The sequence below is a fragment of the Vipera berus genome (genome assembly GCF_964194415.1).
Source record: "Vipera berus genome assembly, chromosome: 1".
NCBI lineage: Eukaryota > Metazoa > Chordata > Lepidosauria > Squamata > Viperidae > Vipera > Vipera berus.
Genome location: NC_138202.1, coordinates 319,065,518 through 319,088,888, shown reverse-complemented (window position 1 = coordinate 319,088,888; position 23,371 = coordinate 319,065,518). Strand labels below are relative to the sequence as shown.

Genomic DNA, 23,371 nt, shown 5'->3' with positions numbered 1-23,371 from the left:
TAAAAAGGAAAAAAAAAACCTTCTTTTCCTACCAAACCACAACTTCCTCCCACTTGAGTTCTAAAAGGCAACATGCATGGTTCACACCTCCACAAATCTTAAGATATCTGTTTTACTTCAAAACCTTCTAAAAAGAGATTGAAACATTTAGCTACCTCCGGTCCAGTGACATCATAACCATAACCATCATAAGCCAGCTGTGGCTTCTGCAGAGGGAAATAAATATTAAAGCATGGCCTTGACTTTGCACATTCATAGTCAAGGCTAGTGCTTCTACTGCTCTTTGGTGTCTTCAAAAGAGTCTTGGAAAACAGCAAAGTTCACATTCTGGACAGAAAGGACCACTGGTTTGTATGAGGGGTCAAAAAGGTCACCTATATTAAAATTGAACAGCCCTCTTTCAAATGGGGGGATATGAACACTACCTATCCTACAGCATAGTTCTTTCAGCAGTCTCCAGAAGGTTCCACACCCATTTGAACTCTGATTCAGATGACCCTGAAAATACAGATAAACCTCCAAGTGGCCTCAACAATTCTCAGAGATCTAATGACCGACCTTCAGAGTGCTAACAACTAGATGACTGGTAAGGAATATAAATCCTTCCATTCCCCACCATTCAGCCACAAGCTTCTTGGATAAGAAGTGAAATGTTTTCAAGAAGAAAAAAAATGAAGTCCAGTTGCCTTTTGAAAAGCACTTTTGGTGCAGTTGATTGGGTGCAAAGCCATGAGTGTATAACACACTAAACCATTATGACTGGATTCATGCAACACTCTCAGACCAAAACCAAACACTTATGATTTAGCCTCTATCTGGTTTTGCAATATATATCAAAATCAACATAGCTGTCAGGAAAAAAAACAAAATCAGTATATACCTACTGGCAAATATTTAGTGGATTTGCACTAAATCCTAAGTGAATATTATTAATAATCTAGATTCACTTAAATGAGTTGCTCACACATTGGCTGATGGATACAGTCTCTTCATTCTCATATTGCTCCCTTGACAAGTAGTTTGTTCATATTCTACTAAGAGATACTTTTTAGGATCATACAGGTCAGATACATGTTATATTTGTAATTTCTGGAAATTTTAGTAGGGAACCATAGAAAAGGAATAACAGACTACTTGTACCCAAATATAGCTAAACCCATTCTTTTTTCAGAATCATAGCATAATGTTTTAACTGAACCTGATCAATGACTCCTATATTTTAAATTATTATTCAGCATGTTATGAACCTGAGCTAAATCTATCAAAATGCTATCATTAAAGTGCCCTCAGAAATACATATCCAAGAACACTGTATGTGATCTTTATGCAACTATGCATATATTTGTAAGCAGGAAAGGCCTGTTTAAATTAAATAATTAAGTAAACTAGGATGCTTCATAGACTATCTGATGTCCACAAAAGCGAAAGTGGGCAGGTAGGCTAGCAAAAAGAATTTCTTGTGAATTAGGAACTTTTCGTGGTAACAAGTAAAATCATAATAAAATATACACACTGTAAGTAAATTAGGAATATCAAAGTTTCTAAAGATTTCTTATTATTATAACTGGAGGATATCATTTATAAACGCTAATCCAATAGCTGCAACCATTCACAAATAGGTACCAATGGCGCATTCCCCAAAGCCAATAGAATAGCAGAGACATTCTTAGGTGTGGCCCCTTGGGCGAACAGGAAGCACAGATCATGCCTGATGATCAGAAAGTTCATTGCAATAGTAATATGGTGTTTTAACTTTGATTTTTACATACCAGTTGAAGATATCTGATCACTCCACCCTCTATTCACCTAATAAGTGGACTGGTATGCTGTAAAAGTTAGAAGAGGATAGGCAGAGAGCAACTATTTCAGCAGCATTCATAAACAGCGCTGAAAGGAAACAGAAGATGAAGAATGCAAGCAGAGATAATTTTTCCAGGTTTCCCAGAAAAACAGCTGATTCATAAACCCTTTGATAACTTCCCTGTTTTCCAAACATAGAATAAAAAGACACATAGAGAAGAGATTATTATTATTATTATTGTACAATGGCTGAAAATGCAGCAAGGAGAAATGTTAAGTATACTACAAAAGAAAGAAGAACCAAATATTGTCAGTTTGATAAGCACTAAAAAGCTGTAGAAAAGAGCCAGAGGTGCGATCAGGCCGACAGAGTGGGCCTTAAAACTGACCCATTAGCCCTTTTTTCCTTGATCTTAAATATTGTCATTACCACCACAAAAGAAACCAGATTCCATTGTTTTGCACAAGCATCAGTCTCAGCCTGGATCCTCCACCCCCAAACAAGAAATTACAAATGGTTTCAGTACCCCCAGGTTATGCCCAAATTATCCCCTTGGGCATCCCTAGTTTAACAACCACTGCTTCCTTACAAACACATTGTCATTTTAGTTTGGGGGGGGGGAAGAGAAGCAAAAAATTTTTTAGAGTTATTCCTACTTCATGTCATCAAATGCAGCACTCTTTGAGTTTTTCAAATCTTTCACCTGACTCTGTTACATACAACGGAGCTGTTGGTGTTTTTTTTAAAAAAATTGTCCCTCTTCCTCCACCTTTATTCATTTTTCTGTCTTTTTCATAGCTTATCTGCAATATATACAAACTTGTTTAATAGTCATTTACTCTTCCAAAGACACGATGTCATATACGGTCCAAAGCGTTGGGTAGAGCACCATTTCTCCTGCTTGACAAATTTACGGTACATGGACTTCAACTGCCAGAATTCACTAGCCGACATGATATCCCGTGTTCAGAACACGAAAACCATGACATTTTAAGATGCAAATCTGCAGTACTGTATTGTAGCGCTGGCATGTTCTCCTGACTATTTTTCTACTTTTTTTAAAAAACAAAATATTATAGTGCTACTGATTTCCCTTGTTGAGTTAATTTCAGCCTATTACTGAAGACCAAGGAAACCAAAGAAATATGCGGAGTGTTGTTTGCTTGTTTTACAAATTAAATTATTGATATCTAATCAAAAATCAATAGTTTAGCCAGGCATATGTATTATGTATGAATTAGAATTTTGTTTATTATATTGCATACCTCATCAGCTTTTCTAAATTTGAACTCAGTGCAACTTCATCTAAATAAAATAAAATAAAATTTTTGAAGGATAAAATAAATAAGGTTATATGAGCTGATTTTCTATAGCATTGACACAGTGAAATCAGAAATCAGTGACCATAGACAACTCCCATTACCTTTAATAACAAAAGCTTCAGTTAGCAGACGCAGCTTGTATAGAGGTTTCTTCTCTACTACAATGTTTTCAAGGCCAGCTCTTGCATACATGCTTAAAGTCTCCCGGTAACAGCCTTCAATATAGTGAAGCTTTGCGAGGAGCAACATTGCTTCTGTCATATCTTTTGGCTGGGAAATTAAAATGTTCATTAGTAATATAATAAAGCTTGTTTTGGAAATATTTTGCTATTCAACATTGCATGGAATCAAGCATTTTGTTAACAAAACCTTTGTGAGCTTTGAGGCAAACTATAATGAGTGCAGATCCCTCAGTTAATTTGGAAAAAAAATATAGAGGTTGGACCTTCATTGTCTACTGAAATTAATAAGACAGCTCTTAAGAACAGGAATATTTTGTCATTACAACAGAGCTTCCACGTGCTTTGCTGTTATGTGTCAGTGGATGGAGCCATCTATTTTTCTTCCACAAATCTCCAAGAACACTTACTCTATGTGAAGTGGAATTTTACTAGCGTACTTTGACTGCAGTTTCAAAATTGCTCTAGGGATGGAAAGTATTTTCCTTATGAAGAAATTTTGGGTAAGCAGGGCAAAACTTTTAAGCTGCTTCATAAAACTAATATGTATGGCATGAGCAAAAGTGAACACATTTTAGCTATCCTTTAAAAAGTTACAACACTTCAAACAAGGGAATTTTAAATCTTACTCCAATATAATCCTACATCAGCCTCCTCTTACATCCAATTTAACTGCAGCACTAGGCTGCATTCATTCTAAGTAACTATTACCCTGCTTTTACCAAATATACCAGCTTGAGCACCACAGTGCTAGTATAAAGGCCATGAACCTTGACTAAGCAGATGCCCCAGAATCTTCCTAACACTGCATGAATTCGGCCCAGTTTATGCAATTTATAGCTTTAAGCAATAGAGTGATTTGAAACACACTAAGCTTTATTTCTGACAACACAAATGCTAAAACGTATCTTAAGAACACCATCTCTAAATGGTGTTAGTACAGGATTAGTACAGCTATTTCTCAATCACATTCACATTCTCCAAACCAAAAATGCTAGGAGAATCTGATGTTTAGGGCTACTCAGTGTTGCCATTTGTAGGAGATTGGATTTGGAAGTTTGCCTCATAGCATGAAAGTCAGTGCATGGCTAATATAACAATAACAACCACTTTGCTAGACATTTAAATTAAGTATAAATTAATTCTAGATTTTAAAAAATGGAAAAATTGGCAGATTATTTTTTTTCATAGTTATGCTAGACCAAATGAATTAGTAACTTATTTCAATACGGGTACCCTCAATTTATAACAGTTCATTTACTGACTGTTCAAAGTTTACAACAGCATTGAAAAAAGTGACTTATGACCATTTTTCACACTTACGACTGTTGTAGCATCCCCACGGTCACATGGTCAAAATACAAATGCTTGGCAACTAACTCACATTTATGACGGCTCTAGTATCCCAAGGTCATGAAATCACCTTTTGCGACCTTCTGACAAGCAAAGTAAATGGGGAAGCCAGATTCCCTTAACAACACTATTACTAACTTAATAACTGCAGTGATTCACTTAACTGTGGCAAGAAAGGTTGTAAAATTGGGTAACATTCACTTAACAACTGTCTCACCAAGCAACAGAAATTTTGGGCACAATTGTGGTCGTACGTCGAGGACCTCCTCTATGGGAAATGTGAAATATTTTTATCAAGCTTCCCTAATTTTTGTATATAATACTTGCACAAAATAGTAGCTTTCCCAATTTGTAATGAAGACTCACATTAATGAATTAATGCAGATTTTTAGGTCGGGGCTTTGAGAGAGAAACAAAATCCCACCATGCTGAATCAAAGCTATGACTCCCAAATAAACTACCCCATGTGGAAATGTTCAAAGCAGCAGACCAAAGAAAGGGTCTGTTGGCAGCTTTCATAACAATAAAGTGTACAGACTATTCTGCCCATCATAAGGTCTCGTTGTTGTTGTTGTTTTTAAAAAAGAAAGCCTCGTGTATCACTAGTGCTGCTAAAACAGATCTATAGACACATAAGTGGATCTGCAATAAAACATTGTCACAGAGTCAGTAAAAAGATATAGTTGTTTTAATGAGTCAATTGATGTGATTTGCTAAGATAGCTACATCCTTTTTCTAGGCTCACACAGAATCCTGAGAAAAGACACAAGAGGTGCTGTGCTCATATTATCTCACATTCCAAAGTTATCCACACCTTCTCCAAGTTATGTCCAAGAGTCTTAGTAGCTTTAATTTGGGAACCCGGTACTCAGCCATTCATGTCTTTCATGAAGACACTGTATTCTATTCCCCACCACCTCATCCCCAGTTATTTCCATTCCTCCAAGTCAGCAATATATCATGGCCCTTGTTTATGTTTCGTCCTCAACGGCCACCCTTGACCGGTGTCCCTAAATTGCGTCTATACTTCTGCAAACCATTCTAGAAGGGTTGGTTCTTGGAGGACAGAATTTGCCTATTAATTTATATAGTGCGGAAAGTTTAATTTAGTAAATTGTAACAAATCCCAACATTCTTTTGAAAATTGTTGCAGAAAGAAAATAATAATTTTAGTTTTTTTTATAAACGCATCAGGAATGTTTATCGGGGAGATAGGTGAGATTAAAGCTTCCAAATTTTTGTTATCTAAACCATTAGACTGTACATCATTAGCAGCATTTCTAATGCTCTTTTTTATTTCTATCTACAATGCCTACCAGTAATTTCCCTCGATTTAGAATGTCAGTCAAAGACTTTTTGGCGTCACTCAGTTTGGGCTCATTTTTTTCCATTAATGGTATGGTTTCTTTGATTTTGGCAAGGTTCTCTTTTAAGCACAGCTCCAACTGTGCCTCCGCAGCTAGTAGATTCTCATAGTCATCTGTAAGACATAGTCAATGGAATAAAAAATTACACACTGTGATATGTTCCCATATATAGCAGGACAGAAAGATAAACAGAACTTTAGCCATCATATAAACATTTCCTTGCATAAGGAAATTTGCCCAGAGTGCAAAAATTGTTTATGTAATAGGAATCCAGCTTGAGTGATTATCTATACATTTATAGACATTTCTTAGAAACTTTCTTATTTAGAAATACTAATCAGTGTCCTGTGTCGTGTATTCTACTTCAGATTTGTAAATACAAACTCTGAGAAATAAACACCAGTTTGTTTTGCTGGCTTATTTAAAGAAACAGACAGAATTTGATTCAGTCATGAAAAGTTTATTGGAAATAATATCACAATTATTTATATAAATGTTTATTTATTTATTTATTTTTGGGACTTATATGCCGCCCTATCTCCTGAAGGACTCAGGGCGGCTAACAACAATAAAAACAACAATACAAAAGTTAAAAAAAGAATTAAACAAACAGCCCCAAAATAAATTAGCTAAACAATTAAAAATTAAAATAATTTTAAAACCCGTCGTCAATCCAGGTCAGCTTGATGAAAAAGGAGTGTTTTGAGGCTTGCGGCGAAAGGACCGGAGATCCGGGGCCATCCGGAGTTCAAGGGGGAGTTGGTTCCACAGGGCTGGCGCTCCCACAGAGAAGGCCCTCCCCCTGGGGGTCGCCAGCCGACATTGTCTAGCCGACGGCACCCTGAGGAGGCCCTCTCTGTGTGAGCGCACCGGGCGATGGGAAGTCGTTCCCGGCAGCAGACGGTCCTGCAAATATCCCGGGCCTAAGCCATGTAGGGCTTTAAAGGTAAGTACCAATGTTACTGTGTTCTAGAAATCTAATTAATAAGACAAGTTATACGATAATTCTAGATTTTGCTGCAGGCCTCTGTATACTTACATAGTAAATTATAACTGAACACAATGGGATTTACTTTTCAATATGCATACATAAAACTGCACTCTAACTTAACCAGCATTAAGGACTGAATAAAAAAAAATCTATGCAAACAATGTGACTTTCTATGCCTTTCCTTCCCAAAACCCTCATCTTCCAACCTCATAATCTACTCCAGAAGCAAATTAATTGTGAGAGGCATAACTGCTATGTGCCGGTCAAATCAAGATTAAACTATTAATTTATCTCAATAGGCAGCACATTCAACTATTAACCCCTGTGGTCTATAATTTCATGTGTCTGCCCATATTCTGTTTGCCTATGGGATATGACAGGTAAAATAATGAGATAGTTATAATGACAGAAGATAAAGCTAAAAGATAAAGTGTTAATAAAACAAGCCATAAATAGCAGCTAATCATAAATATGATCTGAGTTCAAAAACAGCATCAGCCAGGGGTGTGCAGGGGGAATATCAAAAGATCAAGAGGATGATTGCAACTGCATGGTTGGTGCTCTTCTTTAAATGCATCTTTAAAAAAACTACATGGTTAATAAGGTAAAGGTAAAGGTTCCCCCGCACATGCGTGCTAGTCGTTTCTGACTCTAGGGGCCGGTGCTCATCTCTGTTTCAAAGCCGAAGAGCCAGCGCTTGTCCGAGGACGTCTCCGTGGTCATGTGGCCGGCATGACTAGACGCCAGAGGCGCACAGAACGCTGTTACCTTCCCACTGTAGTGGTCCCTATTTTTCTACTTGCATTTTTACGTGCTTTCGAACTGCTAGGTTGGCAGAAGCTGGGACGAGTAACAGGCACTCACTCTGTTACGTGGCACTCGGGATTTGACCCACCAAACTGCCGACCTTCTGATCGACAAGCTCAGCGTCCTAACCCACTGAGCCACCGCATCCCTACATGGTTAATACTATTATAACAATTTAATGTTAAGTATGTAAAGTTGAGTAAGCCTTGTTTCAACCAGTTATCTGAGCAGAACCCCACTGAAAACAGTGCAAATTATTTTTCAACAAAAAAAGGAGAATTTTACTCTTAGGCTCTTATCAGGAGTGCTGCTTTCTCAGATTTTATGAGAGCAATTGTGTTGAATATAATGTAAACATGCAGAAAATATGATCTATTACTGGAAAGGAGGACAAAGCTTTAACCATGTGTTTAAATGAGATCAAACTCCATTTATTATTACAGTAGTATTTTACTGTATTATTTTGACTCTCTAAAGTAGAATATATTCCCAAAGCAACAGCAAAGCTTTCTCATATTCTCCTCCTTTTTTCAATAAAAAAATGTTGCTTTTCTTTTCCTTCCACTTATTTTGTCTCTCATCACCCCTATCCACTACTGCCACGCTTTCTTTTTCCTGAAATAATTGCATATGCAAAACTGATTGAAGAAAACATAACATGCCGACGGTAGAACAAGTATGCATTTATGCTCTTGGGTGGAGCCCACAAGTTAACTTGAAATTAGTGGCCCAGCCCCTCTACAGACACAAAATGGTTGTGCTGTGAGACAAAGGTTTCAAGGGGGGGGAGGGAAATCCAAGCTGCTGGTGAGTACATTCCTTCTATGTTTCTCAGTTTTATTTTCTACCAAAAGGTTTCTCTTTAAAATTGAAAGTGTATTTTACTTAGCCTCTACCAACATTTTGCTCCATTTCCCCCCCCCCAAAGTGGCTAAAGTGCTCCAAGCCAGCATACTCCTGAATTAGTGAGCCATAAGTCCCATGATCCTCAGCCAGCCCTTGTTGTAATTGAACACATGTAAATACCATCAGATGTGGAAGGTTTCGCTCACTTAATCTAGGTGATAGGCCCATGAAAAGTGGCAAGGCATACCAATCAGCCTTGATGGCACCATTTGGGCATCTTAAACCCTGGTCTCACTGGATGGTGGGGCAACCTTTTTTTTAGGGACCCTTCTTGCATTTTATCCCCTCCACACTTATTCTAGCCCAGGGGTAGGCAACCTCGGCTCTTTTATGACTCATGGACTTCAACTCCCAGAATTCCTCAGTCAGCTGACTGAGGAATTCTGGGAGTTGAAGTCCATGAGTCATAAAAGAGCCGAGGTTGCCTACCCCTGTTCTAGCCTAAGAGGTCCTAGTTGGCTTAATTATTTTATTTATTCACATTTTTCATAGCCATCCAACTCCAAGGGATTCAGTGCTTCCAAAGCCAGTCATGATGGCTGGCACAGACATAAAGAGCAGCCTGTTCTCAAAGCTCTTTCTTTTTGCCTTCCCCCCCCCTCCCGATGCTCATTCTGAGAGGCTACTTTATCCTTCCAGAAGAGAGCAGATGGTCCCGCCTTGCAGAATTGGGCCAGCACCTCAACACGGACACCTTTGCAGGGTCAGGAGAATGGAGGAGGGAACATTAGTGCTCCACCGCTGGACTCCTTGGTGTATTTTTCCATTTGTGCGTGCGTGTGTGTGTGTGTGTCAGAATAAGACTGCTACTTCCGTTCTAAATCTACGCAGTCATCTTCTACATATTAATTCAGAGAGAAGCGCTTGTGAATTCAATGAGATTTATTCCCAGGGAGAGTAAATGTCAGTGCGTTCAACTAAACGCCGCTGGGGAGCGCGCCGATTATTTCTCTTGAAGACAAGGTCGCCCAAGAACCGATTCTCAACAAGAGCATTTGAGTGTGGTAGAGCAGTCTCCTTCAAGAGCACAGGGCAAAGCTGAGGAAGAGGCAACCGAGGGAGGCCAGCTAGAGTAAAACCGGTACGGGGTGCGGTGGAAGGGTGCATTGCCAAGCTTCGGTCCTCACTATTCAGAGTTTCTGCAAACAAACCATCGCTATGCCCCAGGCGTGATTTTCAAAGTTGCAGGGAGGAGGGTGGGGTGAGGGACTAACACGCCAATTAACTCTCTCCCCCTCCCCCCGCCAAATAAAACGAATCTAAACTATTCTATTCCCCCAAAGGCGACGGGACGCTAAGAGAGACAAACCAACCCCTTCTTCCCCCCAGGCAGAGTCGTCGGCCCCCATCGCTGCCAGCCCGTTGAAGGATGCGGCTGAGGCAGCAACAGCCCCAGGGAGTTACGAAAAGAGGCTGGGTTCGACGGACCCGCCGGATCTGGCAACCCACCGGTGGCTGACCGCGTGCGAATCTGTCGCAAAGGCGCGCCGAGTCAGCTGGCGGGATGAGTTTATGGTTCGTGTCGTGGCACTGTGCGAACCCAGCGCCGTCAGCTGAGCAAAGCCCCCGGGTTACGGGAACAGGGGGGCGGACGAGCCGGCAACAGGGTTGGGCAGGAAGGAGCCAGCGGCTGACCCTTACAAGGACAGGCGGGCGCCCGCCCGCTTCCATTTTTTTTTTTAAATTTTACCGAAGAGCAAGCCGGTCGCTGGAGGGAATCCCAGCGGTTCAAGAGGCCGGGTTGACTGCCTTACCAGATTTGTGCGGTGCGGCAACGGCTCCTTTGGCCCCCTTGTGCCGAGGGCTGGACGCCCGCGCCCTCATCTGCGCCACCACGGCCAGCTGCATCTCCCATTGGCAGTCCGCCCTGCACCTCTCGATCGCCTCTTCCATTTTCAGGTGAAAATGCGAGCCTTTCGCAGCCATCTTTGCGTGGGTGGGTGTCTCATGTACAACAGGGAAGTCCCGGGCAGGCAAGCAACAGCGCGCCTCGGGAAGCGCCGGGTTCCCCTCCCCTCCCTTCCCTTCCCCTCCCCTAGCGTGAGCAAGCTTTCAATTTCTCCCGTACACGCTGGGAAGGGAAACCCGAGTGTCTTCAACCTCTGGTGCCAAACCCCTTTGAGATTATTAGTTACGAGGGACTATTCACCAATTGGCTCCGGCATTCCTACGGGAAAGAATTGGCGACGTTTGGAAAACGCGCCGGACTGAAGGAAGAAAAGCGGAAAAGCGAAGCTACGGTAAAGGTGACTTCAACGACCTATTTCGGAAGCACACCGCCTGTTTACTGCTAGTCCCTAATTCAGGGGTCTTCAAACTTGGCCCTTTTATGACTTGTGGACTTCAACTCCCAGAATTCCTCAGCCAGCTTTGCTGGCTGAGGAATTCTGGGAGTTGAAGTCCACAAGTCATAAAAGGGCCAAGTTTGAAGACCCCTGCCCTAATTGGCAGGCCTCTACTACAAGTCCGGATCAGTAATCAAAGGAAGTTGTTATTTTTCCTCTATTCGCTTTCCAGATAAATACTAAGCAGGTACTAGGCATGGCCTGGAAGTTAAAGGTTAGAAGTAAGAAGTACAGCTGCCAGGGAAGGTTACCAGAATGGCTTCCTTTGCTATTTGTTCTGTGTCCTAACACTTGGGTCTTATTCCTCTTAAAAAGATTTTCTACACCTCCAACTTCTTTTTTTTCCTCTTTTTCTTTTCCTTTTGGCTGTGCTTGATCTGTCAGACATTGTCCTTGGGGTCTTTGCCTTAAGACTCTGAGCTTCAAAATGACCACAATAATGGCTTTTTAAAAGATTTTATTACTCCACTTTTATCATTTTTTATAAATAATTCGTGGCAGTAAACATACCTAAGTCACTTTCTTCCTCTTATTTCCCCCCCAACAACAACAACCCTGTGAGGTGGGTTGGCCTGAGAGATTGTGACTGGCCTAGTTGACTTTCATGCCTAAGGTGGAAGTAAGAACTCACACTTTCTTGGTTTATAGCCTGGTGCCTTAATTTATGGGAGTTTAAATTCACAAATATAAGCTTACAGTTATTTCTTTTGAAGGAGAAATTTGGCTTCATTTGCTTAAAGGAGTTGTGAAATATGAAACACTCCATCTGGAAGACGTATTCCATTTGATTTAATGGCTGTCTTCTACATTCAGTTGTATATAACCCATTTTTGACATTTTTGACATGTAAAATCGGCCTTAATTTAGCGCATGGGGTTTTTAAATAATACAAATTGTCCCAGTTTGTGCCGTTGATAATTTCTGAGATCCTAGCATGAATCAAAATGAAATTTAAGTCTTCCTTTCCTCTTCTGAAGCATTACAATAATTGAAGGCATGGCCAAAGAATAACTGTTGATTAGATTTCATTTGGAAGGGGCTGCAATAGATCTTTTGACTCCTATTGACTACATGAATGAAATTTGCCTGGAAACAATGTGGAAGTTGCTTTCCTTTGGGATATCTTTTTGATTTCCCAATCTAGCCTATATAGAGCTTGGATTTCCTTGTGACCAAGTCCTAACTGAGAGCCATTCTGGTGTATTGCAGTGACTGAAGAACCAGGCCAGAACTGGGTGATTATGAGATTATGACTTTGGCCCAGTGCACTCTCTCTCAATCCTAGGAAGGAGGTAACAGCAGGCCATTTCTGAAATCTTGCCAATTAAACTAAAGAGACTTGTCCAGGCTTTTGCCATGAGTCAACATTGACTCAAAGGCACAAGATAAATAAATACTAATCAGATCTTACTCTACGTAGCCTTTTATTTGAAAATTCAACCAAGGTCAATTAAGCACTGTTAGTCATAAATTAGCTGCTTCTTTATTATGATGATACCATCATCTTAACATGTCCTGCCATTTTAAATAAATGTTCTTTACCTAGAGCAGTGATTCTAAAAGTGTCATCTACAAAGCATCAGTGGTCAATAGAAGTCCCCCACATGCACAGCAATCCACTGGCAACAGCTGCTTGTCCGCTAGGCCCTATGCGTGCCGACAGCACATGTGTACTGTCTCAGTTTTCCCTCCATGTGCTGAAAATCAGCTGTGCCAAGCAGAACTGAGATCTTGCACGAGCACCCATTTTCTAATGATTCTCTGCAACCTGTTTGTTTACTCATTTATTGATGTACAGGTCTAACAGGTCACTTGAAAGAGGTGCCAGTCTACTGCTTAAAAGATTGTGGTGTAACTACAGTATGGTTGCTAAAGTGGTTCCATGATCTCCAGAGGTTGTAACCAGAACCCAAGTTTCTGACAAATGATTGAACTCCCTACCTTACTCATCTGCCTCCCACCCTCGCTCCAGCCTATAGTGGGGGACCGACTGGTCTGGACAGCAAGAAAAGGTATCAATTACAGCATCTTAAGTTGACCCACAATAAATATTTAGGATACTACTGTTAATAATAGTAATAATAAGTTGGAAGGGACCTTGGAGGTCATGTAGTCCAACCCCCTGCTCAGGCAGAAAACCCTATACCATTTCAGACAAATGGCTGTCCAGTCTCTTCTTAAAAACTTCCAGTGTTGGAGCATTCACCACTTCTGGAGGCAGGTTGTTCCACTGGTTAGTTGTTCTAACTGTCAGGAAGTTTCTCCTTAGTTCTAGGTTGCTTCTCTCCTTGACTAGTTTCCATCCGTTGCTTCTTGTCCTGCTTTCACGCTGACTCCCTCTTCTTTGTGGCAGCCCCTGAGATATTGGAACACTGCTATCATGTCACCCCTCACCCTTCTCTTCATTAAACTACACATACCCAATTCCAGCAACCGTTCCCTATATGTTTTAGCCTCCAGTCCCCCAATCATCTTTGTTCCCCTTCTCTGTACCTTTTCTAGTGTCTCGACATCTTTTTTACATCGTGGTGACCAAAACTGGATGCAGTATTCCAGGTGTGGCCTTACCAAGGCATTGTAAAGTGGTATTAGTACTTCACGCGATCTTGATTCTATCCCTCTGTTAATGCAGCCTAGCACTGTGTTGGCTTTTTTGGCAGCTGCAAGCACACTGCTGGCTCATATTGTTCATTAGCTATGTTACCAAGCTTGTGCAGATAAAAGAATATTATCCTGGTATACTTTTGTACTTTCTCACAAACTGAAGGAAAGCACATCAGACCCATTGTCTGTCTGGATGTCCCCTAGGAGAAAGATACAGTTTGAATAGGCCTTTTTTTGTTCTGAACATATAACGAAATTGTCTACATAGGATTTTTATCAGCATAACTTAAGTATAATAGTTTTCTTGCTCAAATCATTGTCTAATCTACAGCATTCTGGCAGCAAAACATCTTTCCATTGAATCAGCTCCTCCCTTTGATATATATGGACATCCAGCCGCTCTGTCTTGCTAGTTTGTGCTTGTTCCTCCTCATCCAGACCCTCACAACTTCCAGATGCAAATTCAAGATATCTATAGGTCTCCAGCTGATATATCATCATCAGACAAGTGGCTGGCTTCATATATTGGAGCTTCATATAGATATTAAATAAAGTGGTATCTGTCTACCCCCTATGTTATCCCACACTGGAGCAGCTAAGGCCTTGATGGCTCATCCCCTATAGTTACTGCCTTGAACCATCTGCCCAGAAGAGGAGAATTATCACAAAATGGTACCTCTTACTCCCAAACCATGCAGGCTATCCAAAAGGATACCATGATTAATGGTAACCAAGAAGTCAAATAAGACTCAGGGAGTCCACTTCCTCCATCTACTGTGCCATAATCACATAGGAACACTGATTGGGAGAGATCCACCTAATTCATCTTCTCTTGGATCCTCTGTGATTGAGATACTGGCATCTTTGCAGCATTGCTTAAAAGGGGAAGGTTGAAGCTGGAGCAAATGTGACAAATGCAACCAGTTGAGAGATGGCTTCTTCATAGAGAGGTTGCACTGGTACCTCTTTTAAGGCTGCTGAATAGCACTCTTCCTCATCAAAGATTCATTTATGCCCTATTGATATGCTTTAGCCACAGAAGCCAGGAGGAGCATGGGTCCAACCCAAAAATGACAGGTTCATGAACTCTATGCATTTCCTAAGATTCCACCAATCCAAACAAAGCAGGTACACTTACAAAGTATCTCCTAGCTCACCTCACTTGATTTTGGCCAACTGCTTTCCAAACCAAAGCAGACAGAAGGAATTTTATCCACGAGGAAAGTCATAAAGCGATCTGGATAGCCCATAGCCTCTTGCCCCATTTGTCCTTGCATATTATAGAGGATCTGGATCACTTTGAAGAAAAATATAGGACAGGAATCCACAGGTGCAGTAAGCAGGAAAAAAAATCTTTGCCATTTTTATTGTAACAGAGTATGTTTAAAGATTAGTTCATTTAAAAAATGAATGTGAATTGGAACTGTGTATAACCGATTGTAACGTACTGGTTTTAGAACTACAGATTAACCAAACATGGGCATAGCAAAAATGATTTGTTTGCTACAATGGAAAGATTACCATTCCATATTTGTAATCCTGGATTAACTATGTGTTTGCTGTCTTATTTCAGACTGCCACTGTATTGATAAAATGGAAAAAATAATATGCCATAGGGTCAAGTTTTATATAAAAACTGTATTGGCCTAACAATATGCTTCTTTGTTCTTTTCATTTGTTAATGTTTTTCTTTTTTCTATTTGTTTTTCAACCTAATGTTATAGCACTAAAAAGAATGCAGTAATATTTTTGAACAATGAGCAGGGATGCCACACGCGGGCTGCAAATCTCAGAACCACCATTAGAGCGCGGCGAAAAGGCCGAGAAGACTAAAATTATTTGCCTTTCCTTTTTTGCGGCACTGTTGCTGCGGTCCTCGTATCATGGCTTTTTGTCTACTTCGGATACATTTCACACCGAGCTGGCTCTTGCATCCAGCTCTCGAGTACTGTACTATTAATTCAGGGTTTCCCACACACCTGGAGCTTGCCCATCAATAAAGAACAGGAGTGAAAAAATTGGCATTGCGAGAAATCCAAACAATCTAATTCACAAGAACAGCCCCGGCACGGAAACCCAACTATACAGTTCGCTGAAGTAGGTGTTAGCGTAGCCCTAAGAGCAATTGGCTAGGACAGGGGTAGGCAACCTTGGCTCTTTTATGACTCATGGACTTCAACTCCCAGAATTCCTGAGTCAGCATAGCTACCATAGCTGACTCAGGAATTCTGGGAGTTGAAGTCCATGAGTCATAAAAGAGCCGAGGTTGCCTACCCCTGGGCTAGGAAATTCTTCCCTGTGATGACTGCAAAAAAAAAAAAGAAAAAAGTCCGGCGGATCAGCGCAAGCGGGCGGGGACAAGAGGCTCTTCCTCCGAAACGTCTCTAGTCTGAAAGGAATAAAGCCACGTCATGAAACGAGGGGGCGTGGTCTCTGCGGACATACCCGATTCCTTGCGCGCGCACACCCCTTCGGCGGGGGAGTGTGTTTTTTCAGAACACGTAAACCAGGGGTCTTCAAACTTGACCCTTTTATGACTTGTGGACTTCAACTCCCAGAATTCCTCAGCTGAGGAATCCTGGGAGTTGAAGTCCACAAGTCATAAAAGGGCCAAGTCTGAAGACCCCTGACGTAAAATATCAAAGAAAGCCAATCGCCGAGGAGGAGGAGGCGTGGAACGCATGACGTATTGAAGGTCAGAGGTGATATGAGTGGTGGGGATGGTGGCCGAGGCGGCTCAGTTCTATGGGTGTCGCTGCTCTTCCCTGCCAGCGGACGGTGTCATCTTAACGGCAGAATTGCTGGGAAAGAGGTGCGGGGCGCAGGTGTTTTTGAGACGAGCGTCGTAGCCGGGATCTCGCGGTGGCCAGAAGACGGCGGCTTGCCTTGTGCCGGCGGGAGTCTGTGCTCCTACTTTCCCGTCCGGTCTTAATCTCACCGCTGCTTGCAAGTCAAGCGGCTGGTAGTGGGAGGAGATCCTTCGAAGTGCTAATCCTGCAGTCATACTTGCCTGGGAGTAATTTTGGAACAGGTATACACAACTTCGCGACTGCCAATTGCAGCTGCAGTTAAATAACATTTGAAGTAAGGGTTTATTTTGAAACCGAAAAGGGGGCGGAATATTCTTTCTAAGGGGTGGACGAAAAGTTATAAACAACATTTTTCAAACCGCCCTGGAATATGTTAAAAAGCTTTTTACAGGCTGCTCATTATAATACCCTCCGTCGCTTGATTTTATGTGATGTTACCTTATCTCCGGGAAATTGCAAGTTACATTGAGATGACTATTTTCCCAGAACGTTGGGACATAAATGCTTGATTCCCCCTAAGTTTTAAAATGAGGCAGGCCCCTTGCTTAAGATGAAGCTCTTGTCTTGAATTCCTAGAATGACAGGATAGGCAATAAGGAGAATGATAATAATGACAAATGATTAAGATTTCACCCAGTTAAAAAATAGCTTTCCATTGAGTGCCTGTTAATATTGGCACTATTTTTGATTTATTTATTATTTTGTCATGTTACTGTATCAAATGGTATCTGAATTCTAACATTTATTTCGAATTTAAGTTCAAACATTTTTGAAATCAATATGGATACTTTTTAATAATATTATGATAGTTCTGTTTGCTTGCAAGATGGATATTTTTGCTTATCAGCTGTTTCGAAAACTCAAGGAAAAAGTTTTATAAATGCAACATTGTGTTATGCCTGGTAAAACTGGATACTTTTTCATAATATGGTAAGGGTATAATTGCTTGCAAGATTGGTAATATAGTGATCAGCTGTTTGAAAGGCTCAGGGAATAAATTTTACAAGTACAGTATGGTGTTATGTCCAGTAAAACTCTTACATATAAGGAACCTGATTGCAAAATTTTTGTCATGTAGTTGCAAGTACAGCCAGTGAATTAGCTGTTTCTGAAAATTGTTGTGATTCCAAACTTAAAGGTTTGTTGACATGATTCCAAAATTCTAATTCAAAGTTCAAATCCAGAATTTTCAGTACATAGGCTATTATTTGATAGGTAGTGATGGCTGGTGCATATTGAATAGGTGGGATTGAATAGAAAAAAATGTACTTGGCCACATCTTAAGAGTTATGAAATAATTACATCAGCCAAATGTACACGTAATGTTAAAAAGCCATATTGTATGGCAGAGTAATTTGTGGTTATTCATCTTCAGTCGATTTGTTTAAAGGCAATATTGTACCTATTTTAAAAATCTGATCACATTAAATTGCAATATATATGAATAAGAATAGCAATAGCTTGAAATACTTAGTATTTCAAGCTATTGTTATTCTTATTCACATATAGAAAAGGAAAAGTGAAAGATAAAGTTTTGAGGTGTATTTGTTGGTGCTTATGGTGTGGATGAATAGTGTTCTCTTTTTTTGCAGAAACAGTGGTGTTTATGCTGAGAGATTTACTGCATCTTAAAAGTGTTTGCAAATATGCAGCAAACTCTTAATTCTTGCTTACAGTTTTATATTATAAATTGCATTTTAATTTTTTTTCAGGAATATGGCTGCTATGGTACGTCTAAGGATTTATAGCATAGATTTTCTCTGCTGTATTATCCTTGCTACCTCCATGGTCTCTTTAGCAGAAGATCACATGGATGGAAGCCATCAGCCCAGCATGCGTCTTGATAAGAACATAGTACAAGACAAAGAGTATGTGTTCCATAAATTGGCATTTTATATAATTCAGTTTTATTTCTTTATGCTTCCATTATAGATAAGGTTGTGAACGGCAGAGCAAGTACAGGCCAATGTATAGTCTATGAATTAATATGGGAATCTTTAGAGTTACAACTAATGTATTAAAAAAGTTAACGATTGGAATTTAGGAGGACAGCTTTTTTAATGACAGCTTCTTTAATTCATTTTGAAATCTGGTTAAATGTTCTTTAATTTAGGGAGATAACTAAAGGCCTTTTGGCTAAGAGCAAGTGCAGTATCTGTTCTTACAGGTTAGAACAGGGGTGTCAAACTGCTGGCCTGCGGGCCGGACACGTCACCCAGAAGCCGTGCCCACCCCATTGCTGGTAATGGCAAAAGCGTCCTGATAAGTTGCGTGATGTCACGTGACATCGCAAGTTTAACATGTCTGAGTTGGAATCATGAAAAACCATTCTTAAAGAGTCAGCAGATGTATGTACATTTAACAGGCTATTGTTTTATCACTTTGGAGTTCCGTCTGGTCCAATTATTGCTTCAAGAAATATATATTTTGATTTAAGAGCTGGAAATGGAATAAAACTCAGTACAGTCCTCACCTTGTGTCAGCCTAGCCTCTTCAGCCTGAATGCTCACCAGATGTGCATGCCAACTCTCAGAGTTCTAGAATGATTAATGCTGAGAATTTTGGGAGTTAAATTCTACTTATTTAGAATGCTAAGACATTAGCAAGATCTTGATCTTAATGAAGTTGTCACTTCAGGGTGAAACAGGTATGAAAAAGAGAAATACTATGCTAGGAAGAAAACCTGAAAATAAAAATGTCAGCATTATCATTATCTTACCCAAATCTATGGTATGTCTAGATATGGAATACTGTGTATAGTTTTGGTCTTTGCATTTGAGAAAGGGTACAATAGGTCTAGAGAAAGGGAATCAAAATGATCAGAAAGCCTTGAGGAAATTTCTTCTAGATTTTTGAGGACTCGTTAAGCTTAGAGGGGGAAAAGACTATTGAGGGAATTAAAATGTATAAAATAATGAATGGTGGAGAAAATGGAGGGGGAGGGGTTTGTACTGAAAGGGTTACCCAGTGAAGCTAATCGAAAAGATGTTTAAAACAGAAGGGGTAATCCTCCACGTACTACATACAATAATTATCCGATTGAATTCATTACAAGACACGTTGATAGCCATTAACTTAGCTAGCTTGAAAAAGGGATTGAATATATCCATAAAAGACATTTCTGTCAAAATCTATTAATTCTTCAAGACCAACATTATCCCCAAGCATGCCTTGATATACTAGTTGCAAAGGAATAATGGGAGGGAAAAATCTCATTCTGTTTTTGGGTTGTGAACAGCCTGAGAGTGGATTAAGATGGTAGTTGGCCTAATCTAGTAGGACAGCTCTTATGTTCTTAGAATAAATACTTTATAAACAATTGTGTATGACTCAATGTGTTGCATAATAGAGGCAATTGTGTCTTATTAAAAAAAATGTTGAAATTGGATGAGCACAATACGTTGAAATACTGTTGTGCTATGTATATGGCAGTTTTGACAGCTGCTTTGTATTTATCTTATAGCCACATTATGGAACATTTAGATGGTGTCGTTGACAAACCAGAAGCTGAGATGTCACCGCAAGAACTGCAACTTCATTATTTCAAAATGCATGATTACGATGGTAACAACTTGCTTGATGGTCTTGAGCTTGCCACTGCAATATCACATGTACACAGACAGGTACGTATTAGTTTGTCTGAACAGGGAATTTGATGGGCCTCTCACCAGTCCTTGGAAAAAATATTATGTGTAATATTTGTGTTTTGTGTGTGTGTGTTATTGCTTCAAACTAAAAATATAATTTTGGCATGGTGTTTTGAGAAGATTTTTCTCTAGAAGAACTGCCAGCTTTATAAATTACAAAACTTTGAAATAGCTTTAAGAAGCAAATGAGCAATATGTATGTATATATGTGTGTGTGTGTGTGTGTGTGTGTGTGTGTGTGTGTATACACACACACACACACACAGCATTATTCTGAGAAAATTAAAGTACGGGTAGTCTTACAACCACAACTGAGTCCAAAATTTCTGTTGCTAAGCAAGGCAGTTGTTAAGTGAGCTTTGTCCCACTTTGTGATCTTTTTTGCCACAGTTGTTAAGTGACTCACTGCAGTTGCTAGGTGAATCAGAAGCCAGCTGGGAAAGTTACAAATGGTGATCACATGACACCGGGACAGTGCAACTGTGATATATTTGCCAAGTGTAGTATGTTGCCAGGTGCCTGAAACTTGATCATTTTAATAAGACATGCACCAGTCATGTGAAAGCTGGCCATAAGTCACTTGTTTCAGTGACTTCATTGTAGCTTTGAATAGTCACTAAACAAATGGTTATAAGGTGAGGACTACCCATAGAGAACTATACATTCTGAGTTTTGATTTGCCAGATCCACTTAATTTTTTTATATTCTCTAGCAATATAATAATCAAGAAGAAACTACTCAAGAGAGGCTCCAAGCCAACTCCTTTGTGAAACTCATCTGTTGTTTTTCCTTTCTAGGGTGATGGCGAACAGGTTCAGACAATAAAAGAAGAGGAACTAATTAATGTGATAGATGGTGTTTTGCATGATGATGATAAGAATAATGATGGGTATATCGACTACGCTGAATTTGCAAAGTCAATGGAATAAGAACAGTCTTCAGTTTTCATGTGCCCAGTTCAATGTGATTCTTATTATAAAGTGGTAGGTGTGTTCTGCCTTTGAGCTGTAAAGTTAATAGTAGGCTGGTACATGTTGCCATTGGAATGGCTACACTTGTAATTGTTTCATGTTGGGAAGTAAGAATAAGTTTGTAATGGGAACTGTTGTCTGCCGTGATATCGATAGCAAACCATGTTGAGCAATATAATGCCTTGTGAGCAGATTATTTGGCAGTCATCGGCCATTTGTCTCGTAAGGCAAGACCTACACTTTAGTCAGTATTTATATTTGTGTTTTTTTCACTCTCCGTACAAAATTAAGTAGATATGAAACCAAAAAAAGTTACCATTCTTTGATTATCTGTAGAAGATAATAAAAAATGAAGTACTAAGTGAAATATTCATTAAAATCATTGTGAACATAAATGTCTGTCTCAGTGGTCTTCCCTTGTATCAGTATTTCTCTGCATTTTAATCTGCCCACTTGGGTATATTTGTAAGAGTATTTCTAAAAATGTAGATTAAATGCCAATGTTCACCTGTGTCCTTTATCAAAACCTGTTCCAATACTAGCTGACTAAATTTTTGTAACCATGGAAAAATAGCTGCCTGGTTAAGGTTTCTGCCAGTGTACCTTAACACAAATTCTTAGTGTTAAGTAGGAATGATTATTTTGTCTTAAAATTAACTCTCTGAAGAGAGTGCTTAAATATTTGAATGGTCTACTTATTTAAAAAGATTCTGGAGCTTTCAGCAACCTTGGTTCTATATCATTCAGTTATATCCTATAGATTTAAAATAACGTAACTGTCTATGTGTCTGCCTTATTTTATAAATTTAATTGGTTAAATACTATGTGCATTCCAAACTGTTGTATTTCACAAGCTGAAAACGCATAGGGGGCATTCTTTAAATTGTACAGAGATCTATTTTCTGTAAAGAAATATTCTTATATTCTGTAATTATTGCATTTTGTTAATTGTGTAATAAAATCTATTATATGATTGCAACATCTAAATTACATGATGGGACAGACTTTTTTATTTATGCTAAAAAAATATAAAATCTATATGATACGATGCTTCAGATTTAGAAAAATACAGGCATTGTGCAATATATTTTATCTTGGTTTAATGGGTTTTGCAATTCCAACAAACTAAGTTGGGTTTGTACTGCAATTCTGATTTATTGCTTAGCATGTTTGAGTCCTTCCAAGTTTTTCTCATTCAGTGAATTGTAAATGAAGCAATAATGTAGCCTAATGAGGTTTCTGCAAGGAGATCAAAACAGGGAAGATGGTGTTTGCAGCAGGGCAATCCAAGCCCTACGTGTTTCAGTGTCATGTCTATGTACAAAGAAATACGGTTTCTATTTCTCGTTTCTGTATTTACGTGATGATCTTTTATCATTGTTCCCCACAATACATTATTCTGTTGATACAATGCATTCTTGATGTGTTTTTCTACCAATTCATAGCAGGAAATAAGGAGAACTGTTTAAAACAAAGAAATCTCCACAAAAACCCAATCTGTAATAACCCCACTCACTTTGTGTGATTGCCTCATCCACTGCAGCCCTCGCTCCCTAAAATGTTTGGAGTGGTGCTCACCCACAAAAAGGATGCTCAGCCATGATTTCAAGTAAGGGTGGGAAATTCTTTTTCTATACAGGGCCACAATTCCAGGGCGGGTGTCATTTGTCTAGTAGAAGAGGCTAAAACTAGCAGCCCACTGGACTTTCAGATCTGGGTCAAGAGTTTTCTTGTCAGAGATCTGAGTTAATTGTTTGTAGAAGACTTTCGAAATTAGACCAAGGGCCATAGATCGCTGAAGCTTGGGAAGGCAGTAGGAGTACTGTATGTGCAAATAGTTGTTTAAAAAAACTACGGTAATGTAGAAAGGGAATGAGGTCACTTTGCTTTTTTTGCAATTATATGGGGCTCCCCTCTCCACTGTGATTTAGCATCTGCATGAAGCCACTGGATGAAGTCATCTGTAAGCATGGAGTTAAGTATCAGTTTGCTGATGACACTCAATTACTGTATATGTTTTTACTTTGAGCCAACCAAGTGAAGTTACACATGCTTAGGAAAGGTATAAGCACCAAGGATGTAGGTAAAATGAGGTAAGATTTCAGTGTGTTCTTAGAAGAAACAACATAGAAAAATATGCTTCTTGCAGCAACTCTTGACTTAACCTTTTTTATCTTCTTTTTCAAATCTAATACATAATTCAGTATTGTAGCCTTTGCCCAATTTATCCCTTCTATAGTCTGTATTCTCCCTTATTGTCTGTTTTAG

General features: G+C 39.6%; 2 protein-coding genes across 8 annotated transcripts in view; one reads left to right on the top strand and one right to left on the bottom strand.

Moving 5' to 3' along the window:
• TTC7A (tetratricopeptide repeat domain 7A) overlaps positions 1-10,959 on the bottom strand; it is a 180,076-nt gene extending 169,117 nt beyond the window's left edge. For all 3 annotated transcript variants that reach the window (XM_081328349.1, XM_081328351.1, XM_081328350.1), the window contains exons 1-3: positions 10,481-10,959; positions 5,972-6,135; positions 3,225-3,393 (exon numbers count right to left, since the gene is read on the bottom strand). In XM_081328349.1, the coding sequence (XP_081184475.1) occupies positions 3,225-3,393; positions 5,972-6,135; positions 10,481-10,652 (505 nt within the window). In that variant the 5' untranslated portion in view covers positions 10,653-10,959. The remainder of the gene's footprint in view (positions 1-3,224; positions 3,394-5,971; positions 6,136-10,480) is intronic.
• Positions 10,410-22,507, top strand: MCFD2 (multiple coagulation factor deficiency 2, ER cargo receptor complex subunit). 5 transcript variants are annotated; one of them, XM_081328440.1, is made up of 5 exons: positions 10,410-10,625; positions 12,870-13,083; positions 18,198-18,353; positions 19,949-20,108; positions 20,930-22,506. In XM_081328440.1, exons 3-5 carry the CDS (start codon positions 18,202-18,204, stop codon positions 21,059-21,061), a joined length of 444 nt encoding a protein of 147 aa, XP_081184566.1. In that variant the 5' UTR covers positions 10,410-10,625; positions 12,870-13,083; positions 18,198-18,201; the 3' UTR covers positions 21,062-22,506. The 5 variants fall into 5 exon arrangements, with proteins under 5 accessions (XP_081184566.1, XP_081184568.1, XP_081184567.1 ...); XM_081328442.1 differs by lacking the exon at positions 18,198-18,353 and having other exon boundaries at positions 20,930-22,507; XM_081328441.1 differs by lacking the exon at positions 12,870-13,083 and having other exon boundaries at positions 10,427-10,625; positions 20,930-22,507.
• Positions 22,508-23,371: the final 864 nt, after the last annotated feature.

Coding starts and splice junctions, on each gene's coding strand:
- MCFD2 (XM_081328441.1), top strand. CDS start 18,202: ATGGCTGCTATGGTACGTCTAAGGATTTATAGCATAGATTTTCTCTGC. Junction 18,354..19,948: donor AACATAGTACAAGACAAAGA/GTATGTGTTCCA, acceptor TTTATCTTATAG/CCACATTATGGAACATTTAG. Junction 20,109..20,929: donor TATCACATGTACACAGACAG/GTACGTATTAGT, acceptor TTTCCTTTCTAG/GGTGATGGCGAACAGGTTCA.